General features: G+C 33.6%; 4 protein-coding genes across 8 annotated transcripts; 1 reads left to right on the plus strand and 3 right to left on the minus strand.

Annotated features, from left to right (window-relative positions):
- Window positions 1-990: 990 nt before the first annotated feature.
- LOC108851176 (protein disulfide-isomerase 2-3-like) lies at window positions 991-5,080 on the minus strand. The gene is made up of 5 exons (XM_018624591.2): window positions 4,939-5,080; window positions 4,627-4,763; window positions 4,430-4,492; window positions 3,974-4,133; window positions 991-1,010 (listed from the first exon to the last, which is right to left on the minus strand). Exons 1-5 carry the CDS (start codon window positions 5,078-5,080, stop codon window positions 991-993), a joined length of 522 nt encoding a protein of 173 aa, XP_018480093.2.
- A 1,392-nt stretch (window positions 5,081-6,472) lies between these two features.
- Window positions 6,473-8,447, plus strand: LOC108851457 (60S ribosomal protein L18-2-like). 4 transcript variants are annotated; one of them, XM_018624892.2, is made up of 7 exons: window positions 6,473-6,775; window positions 6,843-6,880; window positions 7,040-7,129; window positions 7,222-7,365; window positions 7,445-7,627; window positions 7,715-7,867; window positions 8,110-8,447. In XM_018624892.2, exons 2-7 carry the CDS (start codon window positions 6,878-6,880, stop codon window positions 8,194-8,196), a joined length of 660 nt encoding a protein of 219 aa, XP_018480394.1. In that variant the 5' UTR covers window positions 6,473-6,775; window positions 6,843-6,877; the 3' UTR covers window positions 8,197-8,447. The 4 variants fall into 4 exon arrangements, with proteins under 4 accessions (XP_018480394.1, XP_018480391.1, XP_056851378.1 ...); XM_018624889.2 differs by having other exon boundaries at window positions 6,474-6,880; XM_056995398.1 differs by having other exon boundaries at window positions 6,475-6,880; window positions 7,222-7,350.
- A 1,305-nt stretch (window positions 8,448-9,752) lies between these two features.
- On the minus strand, window positions 9,753-10,725 carry LOC130499713 (uncharacterized protein At1g65710-like). The gene has a single exon (XM_056994058.1). The coding sequence runs from the start codon at window positions 10,217-10,219 to the stop codon at window positions 9,806-9,808; it is 414 nt and encodes a 137-aa protein (XP_056850038.1). The 5' UTR covers window positions 10,220-10,725; the 3' UTR covers window positions 9,753-9,805.
- Window positions 10,726-11,746: 1,021 nt separating this feature from the next.
- Window positions 11,747-13,246, minus strand: LOC130499785 (uncharacterized). Of its 2 annotated transcripts, none has more exons than XM_056994181.1 (4): window positions 12,717-13,246; window positions 12,582-12,624; window positions 12,356-12,480; window positions 11,747-12,215 (listed from the first exon to the last, which is right to left on the minus strand). In XM_056994181.1, exons 1-4 carry the CDS (start codon window positions 12,846-12,848, stop codon window positions 12,132-12,134), a joined length of 384 nt encoding a protein of 127 aa, XP_056850161.1. In that variant the 5' UTR covers window positions 12,849-13,246; the 3' UTR covers window positions 11,747-12,131. The 2 variants fall into 2 exon arrangements, with proteins under 2 accessions (XP_056850161.1, XP_056850160.1); XM_056994180.1 differs by having other exon boundaries at window positions 11,747-12,111; window positions 12,717-13,228.
- Between the last annotated feature and the right edge of the window lie 3,270 nt (window positions 13,247-16,516).

The raw sequence follows: 16,516 nt of genomic DNA on the forward strand, positions 1-16,516 counted from the left end.
GTCTTCGGTGGAGAGAGAGTGGTCTGCATGTCGGTTTTGTTTTCTTCCGGGATATGGAGGCTCATCTAGCTCCACAGTCGCCGGATCTAGCTTCCGGGAAGGGGTCTTCGTCAGATCCACCTTCGTCGGCTTTTGGTTACGGAGAGCGGAGGCTACCAAAAGCTCCGCGCTGCCGCTTTGGAACCCAGTCTTCGTTTGGGTGAAAGTTTCTAGGTTTCGTTTTGGGTAAAGGTCGGCGTTTATGCCGTGTAGTTTGGGTTTGGTCACGGCGGAGGAGGTCTCGTGAGACGAGGAAACGCTTCGGTGAGGTGACGAGTTTAAAGGAGAGTAAGCAGGGTTCTAGATCCGCGTGTCTAGGGTGTGATGTGGTGAAAAGCCGGAGGAGATCTCGATGTTCGATTGACCTCTCCGGCGTGAAGACAACGGTAAAGAACGGTGTTGGGTCGTTTGGAGGCTTGGCGGTTCTGAGATCTGGCGATCGAGTTCGTAGGTGGTTCGTGGTGCTCCGGCGGCGGTTTGTGGCGGACACAGTCAGATCGAGGCAAGGACAACGCTTTGGCGTGCTGACGGTGAGGATTCACCCACGTGTCTCCCCTCTCTGACGTGTGGATCGGTCAAAACCGACCGGTTTCTGTGGGTTGGGCCTATGGGCCGATTTGTAGTTTGAATGCTAGCCTGTAGTGTTTTGGGCTTTAGCTTTTTGATGTAATCCGTGGGCTTCGGCCGTGTTATGGGCTTGGCCCTTTATCAATATAAAACTTTGTGGGAAAAAAAAAAAAGGAAGAAGAAGAAGACCGTACAGATGGACAGCTTTAAGCGGAAGGCGTTGCGATCACCTGCCAATTGTTGCGAGTCACGAGAGATTAAGGATTAAGGAAAGCTATATTAAAAATATATACATATGTAATTTTCTCTTTTTCTTTTTTTTTCTTTGGGTGAAATATGAATGCATTTTTTTTTTGAAACACCCATTTATTTATGACATTGGAATCAACCTAAAATGACTTCCCCTGCCATTTACAGCAAATATGTGAAAGTTTTAGATAGTTCATAGTAATAATGTTATAAATTAGCTTTTTATAGTTTACAAAATTTTTCAAACGATGTTTTAAAGTCTATATTCCATGTTTAGTGTTCAAATTTATTATGATGATGATATGTACCAAATTAACTTTATAGAAACCTTTGGAAGTTTTTGGATCTCTGATATTATTGGGTTGTTTATACAAATTAGCTTCTTTTTTTTTCTTTTTAAAGTTGGTGAACTAGTAAACAAATTTTCAAAATTAATGTACACAATTATCTAACCACTGTTGACGTTGGGTGCTTCTGAATAACCTTTTTTCTTCAACATTTTTCACGAGTGAACAACAACTAAAAACTGTTAAAAACAATTCGACCAATCTCACGAGTTCGATAGCCAAGCCAGTAATATACGTCTTGGAAGTGAGGACTTACACATTTTTCGCTAACCTCAAAATAAAATTCTTACAATTACTCAAAATAGTATACAAACTGAATCGCAGCAAAAGGAAGGAAGAAAGCTATGCTTTCTTAGACTTAACCAGTTATCGAGCGTCGAAGAAATAACGATTCTTGCCACGCTTAACCTTGTATAATACTTTGATCTTCAAGTGAAGAACTATAGAGCTCATTTCTGAACTAGTTTACATACGTGTATTTCTTGATAAGATCATGTCCTCAGCTATATAAAGTTATAGTTTCTTGTGGTTAATTTGAGAAATTCTCAGCTTAAATATAGAGCCTGTGAAAGTAGGGATTTCTTGCTAATCAAGGCATCTATATGTTCTAATCATTATTGAATTCGAAGTGGAAAAATCGAACCATGTTTTTCAACGACCATGGTAAATCCTCAATATGTCATTCTGAAGAGATATTTCATATATTTATGGTCTATTAGTCCATCTGCACAACGTATATACTATCTAATTTTGTTAAAATCTATTACATTTTTATTTCACTAATCATATCCATTTAACTACAAGGGAAACTACAAAATGTAAGAATTCAGATGAAACTAACTAAAGGACACATTGAAAAAAAAAACTTGTCATGATCAGATCGACTGAAAATACTAAGTTTATCTATTTCTAATGAAATTAAATTAATTCTAAAAAACAATTGCGCAGTCTAACTTCTATAAGTTATGTGTCGTGTATCCCTCACATTCTGGTAGGTAGGACACACGATATTATTCTTATTCTAGCATCTAATTATTGAAGAACTGCTAACTATAACCAGATTAACACCAATTAAAGTAAGGTTCCATTATCATCCATTTCAGACATACATATTTTTATGATTGTCAGCCATATAAAAATACGATTTTATATCTCAATACAGTTCTTAAAACAAGTGTTTTAGCAAACAAAAAAAAACAGTTTTTGAAACAAGTAGATGTGTAAGATTCGCACTGATTTTTTTAAGAGATATTTACACTCTGAGTCACTTTTTGACTTTAACCACGACAATAAGTCACTTTCCTATACTAAGACACTTTCCTCTAAGCAAAGGCCCAACTAGTTTCGGAATTTCGTTCTGGTTAGAAAGAGCAGTTAGGTCTCGTTTCTGTTTTGAATTTCAAATTTTTTATTTTTTTTATTTTTAATATTAAAAAACTGAAAAGGCGTGAGATATTTTTAGTTTTCCTCCCCACCAGCATCGATATTATCTCTATTCATAATTCCAGAGGCGGAGGCTTTGTTCCCCCATTAATCGCCGATAAACCGTATAGAAAGAAAGAGACTTTGTTTTAGGGTTCCGTTTGGCTTATTCCGTTCACAGACCACCATGAGGAGGAGTGCGCGCCGCCACGACAAAGGTTTGTTGCAATCGTTGGTTTAGTGTTTCGTTTTGCTCCTTCCCCTGTTTTTGGTTGTCTGTTGCATCGTCTGTTGCCCATTTACTTGTGTTGGTTTCTCGAAATTCACAAATTTGAATCGCTAGGTTTTTATTTTTTAACGGATTTGGATTTATTTTGGATGTTTTGTGTTCCTTTGCGGAGAGGGATCCTGGTCACTCTAATTTTCGAGCTAGGGTTTTTGTCGGGGTTTGATTTTGGGGTTATTGAGGTGTTTTGGGATCAAGACTGGCATGCTTTTTTCTGTGTTGTATGGATGATGAACCAGTTTTTTTTATTCTGCAGAGGAGGAAAACCACTCTGATGAACCGGATTCAAAACTCCCTAGGAGGTTATTTGCTACTAATCATTACCCAAGTGGGCGCTTGAATGTTTACTCGTCGCTGGAGAACCTGCTGGTTATGAGGGATGTACTTGGAGGTACCCCTGATATGAAGAGGCTGCTGGGTTCATGCTATAATGTACAATAATGTCGAGGCGTACCTATGTACAACTCTATCCTGGCGTCCATATGTACAGCTACGTCGAATCGTACAAATGTACAACTATATCGAGTCGTACTTTTGTACAACTGTAGACCGAAAAAAAGGATATATTCCATTGGCCAAATTGATACGCGGATTTAGCGTTGTAGCTAGGCAAGATAGTTGTAGTTAAGTTGTATTAGAGGAGGCTGGCCTAATGTGAAACACTTGAGAAATATAAACAAAGTGATTCCTTCAAACAATAGTGTTTTTGTGTGTTTCGTTTGTATACTGCTGATTTGAATTTATATGTTTTTGGTCAGACGCTTGGGAAATGTAAACAAACATGACATTGTACATGTATACACAAAAATGACATTGTATATGTAAACAAACATGACATTGTACATGTGTACATGAAATTAAGTGTAGACTTGTACATAATTATCTTATAAGTTTGTAGACATGTGGACAACAAACAAGACATTGTACATATATACACAAAAATGATAGTGTCCATGAATACGGCAAACAATTATGGTGTTAGCATCTTATAAGTTTGTGTACATGTAGACCACAAACATAAATTCATATGTGTGTACACAAAAATGCTGATGTCCATATGTACAAGTGTACTCGTAGAAGCATGTACGACTTCTGATGACTAACTCATCAAAACTGTTTGAGTTCAGTTCCACTGATGCACTAGGCTCTGACTTCTTTTCGCTAGATCCTCCTCCAGTTGGCTTACTTTTTCCTTCCAAACGGTCACTCAGAAGAGCCTTAATCTGAGAAAAAGTTAACATCAATCAGCATTCCTGAGTGCAAGGACATACGAGTTTGGTATAGAAATGTTATATGTGCAAAGCAAATTAAACTGACACAATGCCACTTATGGGTCTTCAATTTATATTTACTAAAACAGCTACAAAACCATGAGAAAATATGAAAATGTTCTGCATTTAAAGATGTTGAACCCATTTAGATCATCAACTAGTACCTTATGTAACTTGAAATTCACTCAATCATCTCTTAATAAATAGAAAAAAAATAAGTAAATAAGAATCAAGAAAGGAACAAAAACCTGCTTGTAAGCAAAATTAGCAATGGATTTAGCATCTCTAACTCCTTGGTAATCAACATGAGGCTTTCCAGGAACAAATACTTTAATGGTTGGGAATCCTTGAATACCATAATCATGTACATAGTAGTAGAGTACATTGTGTTGAGTGAAAGAAAGTTAGAAGCTTTGGAAGATGACTAGTTCACAAGACAACAAACCTGAGCAACAAACTGGTGAACGTCAGCATCAATGGCTGCAACGGTAGCAACACCTTTCAAAACAGAAGCCACTTTCTCCCATGTTGGTGTAAGAGATTTGCAATGACCACACCATGGTGCAAAGAACTCTACCAACACTACTCCATTTGAATTAAGTACATGACAATCATTTTAACAACATAAATTTCCTCATCCTGGTTTACCCAAATAACAATTTGTTAAATCATTAAAAAACTAGACTGGATCTGTAAACCACAGTTCATAGATCACTGTAAAAAATGGATGTTTTACCTTGGATTTGAAGTTAGAAACAGTGAGCTGAACCACAGGAGAGGAAGATCCGTAAAGAGTGTTGGTGAGATTGAGGAATCCGAATAACAGAGAGAGGAATCTGAATAACAGAGAGAGGAGGGTGAGCAATGTTTAAAGCAGATCTGGTGTTATTGAGAGCCATGGCGCAAACAGAGTATGCGGTAACGCTTCTTCGTTCTCAATTTCGGACTGAGCACAAATCATCTTCTTCCTTGCTCTCTGTAAGTCAAGCGCTCTTTCTCACCATTAATTTTTCCGATCTGTCTGAAATACGAGAGAGGAGAGAACTAAAATCAATAGATCAATGGAAAAGTTTTTTTTTGGTTTTTTGAGATTCAAAAAAATAAAATTGAAAAAGGCAACGACTTTGGAGGCGCATGGATGAATCTTAAAAAAAAAAGAATTTTAATTAGGTAAATTTGGGAAAGTTAATCTGGGATATCTATTAGTTTTTAAAGATCAATGGCTGAGATAAGAGCCCGCCAATTGTCTTGTTTAGTTAGAGATTCTCATTGGTTGAGAGTTAACTACAAAAGCTGGTTCATTCGATTTCTAACTGATCTTTAAAAAAAGTGCTTTAGTATAAGCAAGTGACTTATCTTGATATTTATAACTAGAAAAGTGACATAGTATGTAATTATTTCTTTTTTTAATAGAAACAGAAACTCCATCTATGATATATACATATATCATGATCGCTAGCCATACAGAGTAACATATCATATTAGTTTAACCGTTTTAAGTGATTTATTTGGGATAATGTGGTTTAATTAAGTCAACAAATGCAGGTTGGGGTTTAACCAACGCGTGTTGGCCTAATGTTAAAAGATCTCCGGTTGGAGTGCCCGTCCTGAGTTCGATCCGCGTTGGCCACGAGAGAATTTACATAGACTTCTCTCGCCTTTCAGACCACTTCGCGTAACCAGGAGCCCTTAAGTGAAGGCTTAAAAATTCTGTAATGGCATGGGCATAAGCCCGGTAGATTAATCGATCACGTTTAGTGGTCGGATACTGGATTATCAAAAAAACAAATGCAGGTTGAGATGTTTGATTCAGAGACAAGATATAGTATATGTTTCTTTTTTCTATGCGATGTTTTGAAGTAACAAATGTTAGGGAAGATTAGGTTCACCCTTAAAGACCTGACCAAACGTAAGTATGCATACATACTTTTTCTTGGTATAACTGTATAACTACTATAAATAGTACCTGCTACCACTAGCTAATTGCTTTTAGAATTCACATTTTATATGAGAAAATATATTAATTTCTTTTCGGATTTTGCAACGTTTCACTCGCTTTTTTTTTGAACGGACGTTTTACTCGCTAATTATTATTTTTATTATAAGAAAGCAGGTCTAATATCTTTCTCAAAAAAAAGCAGGTCTAATATCCCTTTATGGTAAGAGAAATTGCCACTAATACCATTTTCAAATTACCACTTTTCATCTTTACACTAACCAATTTTACCACTAAAAATTTAATAGACAAAATACTATTATACCCTTAACAACTTGAAACTAAACTACATTTTTTTCTTTTACCTGCGACGTCTTCAGATCTCAGATCGATAAAATTGAATATATCCGATGATCAAATCCGACGAAATTGACCAATTCTGACGAGTACTCCGGCGAGATTCGACGATGTTAGAGAGTTCTATGCAACTTTTGACGACATTGACAAGTTCCTGGCTAGTTCTCCGACGAGAATTGACGAGGACTACAGCCTCAAACGATTTTCCGAATCTATCACCGTCGTCGATCAATCCGTTCATGAGCTATTCCGTTTAGTATCAGATTCTGTTCTCCGCCACGACAGGTTTCTCTCGCTGGAGGTATCGTTTCCGATCTGATCGGTGACTGTGAGATCGCAATCGCAATTGAGTACGCCTCTCATTTCAGGTAACGGCAGCGGCACCACATCCCCGGACGCTACAATGGTACTACAATCCCACTCTCTGTATCACTTTGTGTCGGAGTATCTCTCTCTCTCTTGTAGCTTTGAATTTTGTTCTAGAGTTTGTGTCGAGTATGGATTTTGTGTTTCAGGTATCTTTGATTGCGACATTTGATTGACAGTTTGGGCATGTGTTTTGCAGGGAATTGATTTGATCGCAGGAGGTAAGAGTAAGAAGAGCAAAAGGAAAGCTCCTAAGTCGGACGATGTCTACCTCAAGCTTACCGTCAAGGTCCCAAACTTTGAAACAACAACGAATATTTTCTTTTAGATTTTTATTTTGAGTGAATCTTGTTGACATTTTTGTAATTGAAAAAATTGCAGCTTTACAGGTTTCTGGTAAGGAGAACACAGAGCAAGTTCAATGCAGTGATCTTGAAGAGGCTTTTCATGAGCAAAGTCAACAAGGCTCCTCTTTCTCTTTCCAGGCTCGTCGAGTTTATGACCGGCAAAGTTCCATTTTTTCATGTTTGGATCAAAGTTTGGTCTTGATTATCTACTAGCTATGAGTTTTTGAGTGTGATCTCGGATGCTTGTGATATCGTAGGAAGATAAGATTGCTGTCTTGGTTGGAACCATAACCGATGATCTGAGGGTACACGAGATCCCAGCTATCAAAGTTACTGCCTTGAGGTTCACTGAGAGAGCCAGAGCTCGCATTGAGAAAGCTGGTGGTGAATGCTTAACCTTTTACCAGCTTGCTATCAGAGCTCCTTTGGGACAGAACACTGTAATAATATCTCTCTCAACCAAAACTGATCTTCTTCATTTTATCAAAATCCACGTCATCTAATAGTTAACTTTTTCTTGTGTGTAGGTTCTTCTTAGGGGACCTGAGAACTCACATGAGGCAGTGAAGCATTTCGGCCCTGCTCCTGGTGTGCCACACAGTCACTCCAAGCCGTATGTTCGGTCCAAGGGAAGGAAGTTTGAGAAGGCCAGAGGAAAGAGGAAGAGCTGTGGTTTCAAGGTTTAAGAAACATTATCTCTGCGTCTTTGAACTTGATTCTCAGAGTGTTTGTTTGCTTCTTTACTTAAATCTCTATTCTCGTTGCTTCTCATTTGCTTCTCATTAGTGAATTGTTGCTTCTCGTGTGCTTGTTTCAGACAATATGTTTAGGTTTTGTTTCTACTGGATTCATCGTGTGTTGAGTCACTTACATTAAGCTTTTATAATATCAAAATCTTATTCATAATCTGCTCGAAGTACAGCACTTTCAAGAACAAGAATGTTATTTGAGAGGCAACGCAACAGCCAAGAACCCTAGAAGCTTTTGTTGTTGTCCTGAAGCTTGGTGAAGAAGTCACTGATGTGCGCAGTGACCTCTTGAGTTTCTCTTGGTTAACGAAGTGACCAGCATCTTCAATTACAACAACCTCTAGAAGATGTAGAACATCTGCAGCAAATTCACCACCGTCAAAGTACTCTTTAACCCTGAAATAAATGTATACATCTGCAATAAATAAATGTATAAACTCTTTTTTTTTTACATCAAATGTATAAACTCTTATAAATAACTTATAAGTTCTTGTAAATAGTTTTATAAACCCTTTTAAAAATAACCTTTGTAATATATAAAGCCTTATAAAAGACTATAAATCATTTATAGTGACTTTATAAATATTTATAAATCATCTGTACACCTTATAAATAGTTTATAAACTATTATAAATAATTTACATACCTTTATAAACCTTGAATCTGATCTTGTTTGGTGCTACTGTGGTTGCTGTATCTGCAGATATCTCATTGCTAACACAATCTAGCAAACAAAATTGTTTTATAATCATTTATAATGGTGTATAAACTTTATAAATTAATTTTACAAACCCTTATAAATTATTTACATACTTTTATAAACCTTTATAAATTATTATACAAACAATTATAAATAATTTTATAAGTCTTTTTAAATTGTTATAGATTCTTTTAGTTGATTTATAAACTTATACAACTCTTATAATATTCTTTATAAATTGAATATAAGCTTTCATAAAGTTTTTATAAACCCTTATTAGTAGTATACATACCCTTTATAAATTATTTATAAACTTTCATAACTTTATTATAAACATTTATAAATGGTTTATAGATTTTATAACATGTTTTATATGCCTTTATAAATGGTTTATATACTCTTACCATTGATTTTACATACCCTTATAATTTTTTTATAATCCTTCATAATGGTGTATTAACTTTATAATTTATAAACATATACAACTCTTATAATACCCATTATAAACTGAATATAATCTTTCATAAAGTTTTTATAAACCATTATTAATAGTATACATACCCCTTATAAATTATTTATAAACTTTCTTATAAACATTTATAAATGGTTTATATATTTGTTTAACTTGTTTTATATGCATTTATTAATGGTTTATATACTTTTACAAGTAATTTTACATACCCTTATAAGGTAAAAATTTTAAATACCCTTATAAATAGTTTTAGAATATTTTATAATGGTGTATAAATTTTATAAATTATTTTTATAAACCCTAATAAATTCTTATAAATTATTATACAAACCTTTCTAAATGGTTAAATGGTTTCTAAACTTTATAAAAACTTATATGAATTTTTTAAATGTTTTATAAACCCTTATAAATTATTTGCATACCTTTACAAACCTTATAAATTGTCTTATAAGCCTTTCTAAATGGTTATAAGCTCTTATAACGGATTTAAAGATCTTCTACTGATTTCTTTTCAATACAACATGTAATTTATGCATGTTAGTATCTCAACAAAAGTAACATAACTTTGAGGAGTAGATTCAATTGAATTGAATTGAATAGAAAACATGAAGGAATACAATAAACAGAAACAATTAGACTAAAGTTGAAATGCGATAACACAGAGAGTTGTCTGCCTGAGAAATCGAACTCTGCCTGGTCAGGTAAGATTGTTGCTAGCACATGACGACTCTTGCAACTCCAACAAACAACCTCCTCTCTTCACAGTCACATACTTTTCAAAGCTCGGTTCCATCAAATCTGCTTTCTTCACCGCCGTAGAAGTGAATCTAAACTGGTTCAAATCTGAGCTGGTGGAGTTAAGATCGGCGACTGCTTCAACAATGGAGCAAGCTTTTGTAACACAAGACGGAAGAAGACTAAACAGATCCTCCTCCTCATCATCGTGACTACTCTTCCCCCCATGGAAATTCTTGATATCTTTCAGCAACAGCGCTGTGTAACTGCTCTTGTCGTCTTCTTCCTTTGATTGCAACAACAATAGTTCTAGACTGAAATGGAAGTCCCGTGATTTCCTCAACGATCTGCTTCTGCTTATCACTTGAGGTTTCATGACTTAAGCAGATTCATTTTCTCTTTTTATCATCTTCTACTTGTTGTCTCCTTTAGTCGCGTTCTGATTTATTTCCTCCAATGGCTTTCTCGATCTCGTCCTCACCGCCGCCGTCTTCGCTCGATCTCATCCTCGCCGTCGATGCTCGATCTCATCCTCGCCGTCGTCGCTCGATCTCATCGTCGTCACTCGGTCTTGTCGCGTCGCCATCGTCATCACTCAATCTCGTCGCGTTGTCGTCTCTGTCGTTGAGCTCGACGAAGATTTCTCTCGGCAAAGAAAATGATAAGAAATTAGGTTAGATTGTGAGAGGGGTGTTCTTGTCTTTTATCAATTAATGATTTAGGTATTTTTGAAAATGTTCTCCTTCTTAGTGTATATATGAAAAGTGGTACCAAGAAAAGTGTACAAATAAAATTTCCCCTTATGGTAAAGCCTTTATCTAACAACCATTAACCACATAAATTAGCCTTTGAGTACAGGATAATCAAACTTCTAACGCTGACATATTTCTTATGGCTGAAAGACATATTTCTTATGGCTGAAATAATGAAAACCTTTTTAATTAGAATTTTTCAGGCATGCCGTAGAAAACATAAATTGTACATCAATACAAATCAATGGCAGATCTAGGAATTTTTTGATTGGGTGCAAAATATTAATTATTAATTTTAATATTAAATTAAAAATATAATTTATTTATTTTTAAATATTAATTTTTATGTACATCATATAAAACTAAATTAAATTTTCTAAACCAAATTTTAAATTTAATAATCAGGTATGCATGTAGAAAATATTTTCTTAGAAAATTAGTTATTTAACCTTTTCAAGTATTTTTGTTTTTCTATTTCTAAATTCATACCATTAATCAATACTTAAATTACAAGAAATATATTCCGGACGTAAATTATACATCTATGTGTGACATTAAATACATGGAGTTAATCAGAACTATGCTTATAATCAAATATCCATTATAAAATAAACTCTAAATTTTGATTGTAAGGAAAAAGAAAAACAACAGGTGCAATATTCTCTTCTAGCGTGGGTGCATTAAAATGAAATTTAACAAAATTACATCGACCATTAAATTATGAGTGGGTGCACTCCATAGAGTAGATCAGCGCCTGTACGGCTGTACGTATATACCTGAGACATTGTCTTCAAGCAGTTATCTTAATAATATCTAGTTTATAATATTTTACACAGACAAAAATGTCGTTGTAGTATAGTGGTAAGTATTCCCGCCTGTCACGCGGGTGACCCGGGTTCGATCCCGGCAACGGCGTAAAATTTTATGTTTTCTTACCCTTCCATGAAAACGTCGTCGTTTGAAGCATAATCTCACAGGTCAACATCTCGCCGTTTTTCTTCGCTTGAGACGCCACGCAATTCAAATGTATACCTGAAATCAAACACTGGCACGAAGCTCATTTCGTGAAGCTCATCAATCCCGCCACCAATTCATCATCCCTCTTATTCCTTGTATGTGGCAAACGCGATAGATTTTTTTTTTTTCGTAAAAATAAGATTGTCCAACATGCTTTGGTCTCAGGTTTACTATGGAGTAACGACTAAAAACATTTTTGGCAATGTTTGCGTTTGGTACTATTCAATACAATTTGGCTAGGATATCAATTTTAATCTTCAAAATCTCCTAATAAATTATCCCTTTTCTGCATACACTTTATTTATACAAAGTATTGGCTCGGTAGATAATCAGTACGTGGCTTGAGCTTCATGGGTTTCTGGAGAGATTTACAAAGAAACTAAAAGGAACTGGTTCTTTAGTAATAAAGAGAACCTTGCCACCAGTTTCCCCTTGAAACATCTTGTGAGTTCTGTCCATTAGCATCGCTTTCTCCGCTTCTTGGACGCTCGTTTCTTACCTGAAAAATGGTTTCTTGAATCAGTTTAAGTGCGTCGGGTTGTTCGTAGCCAAGTGGCTGCTGAGCTCTGCCTTCGGGCCCTGACGTCGGGGGTTCGACCCCCACTTACCTCAGTTCAAAAGTGACCAGTTGACAAAAAAAAAAAAATCAGTTTAAGTGCTTAGTTTAATAGTTTTATTTATTTATTTATTTATTTATTTATTTATTGCGATTAGCAAAGTGTAGGTAAATTATGAAGACTCACTGTAGGGTAAGTTTGGTTGTTGGTGGATCGAGAGTATACGTCTTGACCACCGTAGTAAAGAGAAGAGCTTAGATGACATGGCTCAACTCTGTCTTCTTGCCCAGTTGAATATTCTCTACGTTGAGCTATGTAAAAGAAAACATATTCATTACAAAAAAAAACAGAACCAACTTTAAACGAAAAATTGAGCAAATTAAGACGAAGAAGGATGTTTTTATTCACTGACCTTGTGAGCTATGTTTGGAGTTTGGCCCATCTCTTGCTACACCCTGAGAAATCAAATCAAGAAACCGAAGGTTAAGCTTCAAGAATCATTATGGTGAGGTCACTCAAAAAAGAAAAAAAAGAAAGGTAATATGACCTTAGAGGGATGAGGGAAAATGGAGGAGAAGATTCCGGAGGAAGAAGACGGCGGTGAAGGATCCCTGGAGCCGAAGAGTTCTGTGGTTAAAGAAGAAGAAGTTGATGATCCGACTCGTCCTTTACCTTCCATTAATAAACTGCAAAGCTTATACTCTAATCACTTTGAAACAGATTCTAGCTCTTTGTGATTCTTCTTATGTAAGAGAACTAGAGTGAAGAAGAGGAGTTCTGTAAGGTTTGTGTATTTAGAAGAAAGATCGCAATGGGGCTATATATAACATAATGCTACAAGGGATTAGGTTATGGAGAAAGTGGAGCCATCATGATCATTATCATGGTCACCATCCGTCAAGAAAAAGAAGTTTATTATGGGTAATGTTCTCTCTTCTTGATGCTGAAAAGACTATTGCTTATAAATTATTTCAATTTTACTTTCCTTGTTAGAGAAAATTAGAAGCTTCGCTATCTTTTATTCTTTGCCATTCTTATTGGTTACTGCTTATTTTTCAACTTGTAACGATTTGTATATTTTGTTGTAAAGCCTATGGACACATTTGGATTCTTCTCTCTTCTGGATAACACAAACAGTGAGATTTTTCAAAGACTTCAATGTTCAATATTTTTTTTTTGAAAAATTTCAATATTCAATGTTTAATATTTTTTTTTTTGAACTGATTCAGTGTTCAATATTCCCCTTGTAATAACCAAAACGATATCTTAAAGAGGATAAGTAGCCGACCCTTCTTGATGACATAGGGCCAAAGTGGAAAAGAGAACAGAAGATGAACTTGATCTTCTTCAAATTCCACGCATGTTCATCTGATCCGTTTCTTGGATATGAAATAGTCACCTTTTTATGTTTTAAAATAATTAAAAAGGTAATATGCCCAAAACAAAATTATTAATATTGGTTAAATATGCAACTTAATATCTTCAGTTGGTTAAGAAAAGAACATATGATCAAAGACGGGGAGACGAGGTCCACAAAAATTCTCCACTCAGTGAAGTTTATTCGTTTTCTTCTTCTTTATGCTGAAGGCTCACACATATTAATCAATAACTCTTTGGAGAAAAAAATACAAATATCCAATTCAAAAAGAAATTACAAAGATTGAAATAGTTTTTTTGTAACAATATTGAAATAGTTGATCTCGAAGTTTATTTAACAATAAAAGTAGTTTATAATGTAAATTTGTTTTAGTTCCATGCATATTAAGTCTTAGTTCTCTTCATTGTAGAGAATTTATTATATTGCTTAATTAATAATGCAATTATTTATTACTATAGCTTGGTATTACATTTCAAAAATTGTTTTGTACTAGTAGTTTGAACTCTTTATCAAAGTATGATAATTCCTGGAAAAAATCATAAGAAATAATGTCCTCTAAATATTTAGTACGCGATCATAACATATAAATACATATACACATTGGCAAAAAATCCCAAAGTACTAGAAATCATGTACATAGAAACGAGAGCAAATAAAACAAGAGAAAACAGTATGAAAGAATGAACAGTTTATTTGGTTTTTACCAAAAAAATATATTTGGTTATGTTCTTAAAATTACCTCGAATTATACTCGTTGTTTACACGTTGTTGGGAAGAGATATCCCGCTTCGGGGAATAAGATGCAAAAGAATATCTCATCATATACTACAAGTCTACAACAATTACCTCAAATTGGAGATAAAAGGTAATGCCTTAAAATTTTTGTACATATGGTCCTTTCCGGTAGATTTCAACGCATCATAAAATTACCAATATTTTTAAAAATATACACATAGATTTTCACCTAAAAATTCATGTATATATTTTACATAAATGAGCATTGGCATTTGTTTTTTACCAAAAAAAGCATTGGCATTTGTATAAATATATAAATATATTTTCACCTAAATATATTTACATAAATAAGCATTGACATTTGCAAAACATTTACATAAATTTTCACCTAAATATTCGTGTATATATTTACATAAATAAAATTGACATTGTATAATATATACATTTATTTCACCAAAATATTCGTGTATATATGTGCTACATTAATACGCATTGACATTTGTCAATTGATACATTCGCACAGTGTGAATCCTAAAAGGATTTAAAGACTGTGGTCTCTTCTGCCAATTATGAAGTCAGAGACTTCCCCACTAGATACTCTTCTCACAAGAATCAAAGAATGTGGTCTCTTCTGACAATTGTGAAGCATCAAAACTAAAGGAATAAAAAAAGAAGACATTTTACAAGTCTTCTTGTGATGTAACAATTACCAGAGCTTCAAAGCGCATTCTGTCTTGAATGATCAAAGTCAGAGCCTCCCCACTTGATATTCTTCCGAGTTGCACAATCACTCAAGTTCACGTAATAAAAAAATAACTCCATCACTGAAGATAACTAGGTCTCCATTTAACATCTTGAATACCAGAATGTGACAAAAATCTCTTCTCGTGGATCTTAATAAGAAATGCTTCCAATGTAGCATAACCAGGTGGTTACGTTTTCAACTGATGAACTTTAAGAAGTATTAATATGTGCACTTTTCTTTTTGAGCAAGTGTGGGTCAATGAATCTATCTTATTAAAACACAAACATTCTGTTGGACCTAACATTTATTTTGTAAATTTTTAAATTAAATACACCTTTATACTTTATAGTTAAACCTACATTAAATCACTAATGTTTCTTTCTTTGTACTACTATCCATGTTTCCAAACAATATACTTATTTCTTTATACTACTATCAATGTTTCCAAACAATATATTTTTTATACTACTATTAATGTTTCCAAACAATACAATAATTAATCTTATTTATTTTATATCTATCGTTTTTTCTTTAAAATTTTGTAGAAATGTCATAATTTCATAAATTGCAAAATAATGAACTTTAAAATTTGGATTATAAGATTACAAATTATGAAACTATTACAATTTAAATCCAATTAGATTACATATCGGTCATCCATCAGTTCAATCGGTTAGTCTCAGGTTTTACTGATTTTTTTTTAATATGAATATTTTAGAAACCTAAATTGAATTGTCAGATCTCCGGATTAACCGGTATAATCACAATCATGTTGAATTTAAAAACACTGATTTAAATGCAAAAATATTTTAAATACACACTCTTTAAAAGTTATCAAAATATTTGTTAAGTTATTAATGAAATTTTTCATCGTAAAATATTCCGCGCTTCCAAAGCGCGGGTCAAAGTCTAGTTTAAATAATAACGCAAACACGTTATAAGAGTACCTCCAAAGATACTTTATAATTTCAAATATGATTTTTTCTCTCTAAAAGGAATTTCAAAACTTCAAATTTGAAATTTTGAGTAGTGAAACTTCAAATATAAAATGTCACTATTCAAAACTTTAAATTTGAAGTTTAATATTTTTATTGCATTTTGGTCTTTACAATTTATAATTCTTAAATATTTTGTTTTCTAATTTTTTAATCTTTCAAAATTTTATAACTCATAAATATTTAAAATTTTCTTTTATAATTTTAATTTTTACAAATAAAACTAAATAAAAACTTTAAATTAAGTTTTTATTTTCAAAAATAGATTTAGATAACAACAATATTAAAAACAAAACTTAACAAATGCACTAATTGATCATTTATGAAAATACATTTATAGAATAATGTAGTATTTTACTTGTAATTTAATTTTTAATTATGTATTTCTATGTAAAATTATATATTTTACTGTATGATTTTGTTAATTAATATTTCTATAATGTTTTTATATATGTATTATTTATTTATAAAGTTTATGAATTTAAATTAGTAAA

The sequence above is a fragment of the Raphanus sativus genome, chromosome 9 (genome assembly GCF_000801105.2).
Source record: "Raphanus sativus cultivar WK10039 chromosome 9, ASM80110v3, whole genome shotgun sequence".
Lineage (NCBI taxonomy): Eukaryota > Viridiplantae > Streptophyta > Magnoliopsida > Brassicales > Brassicaceae > Raphanus > Raphanus sativus.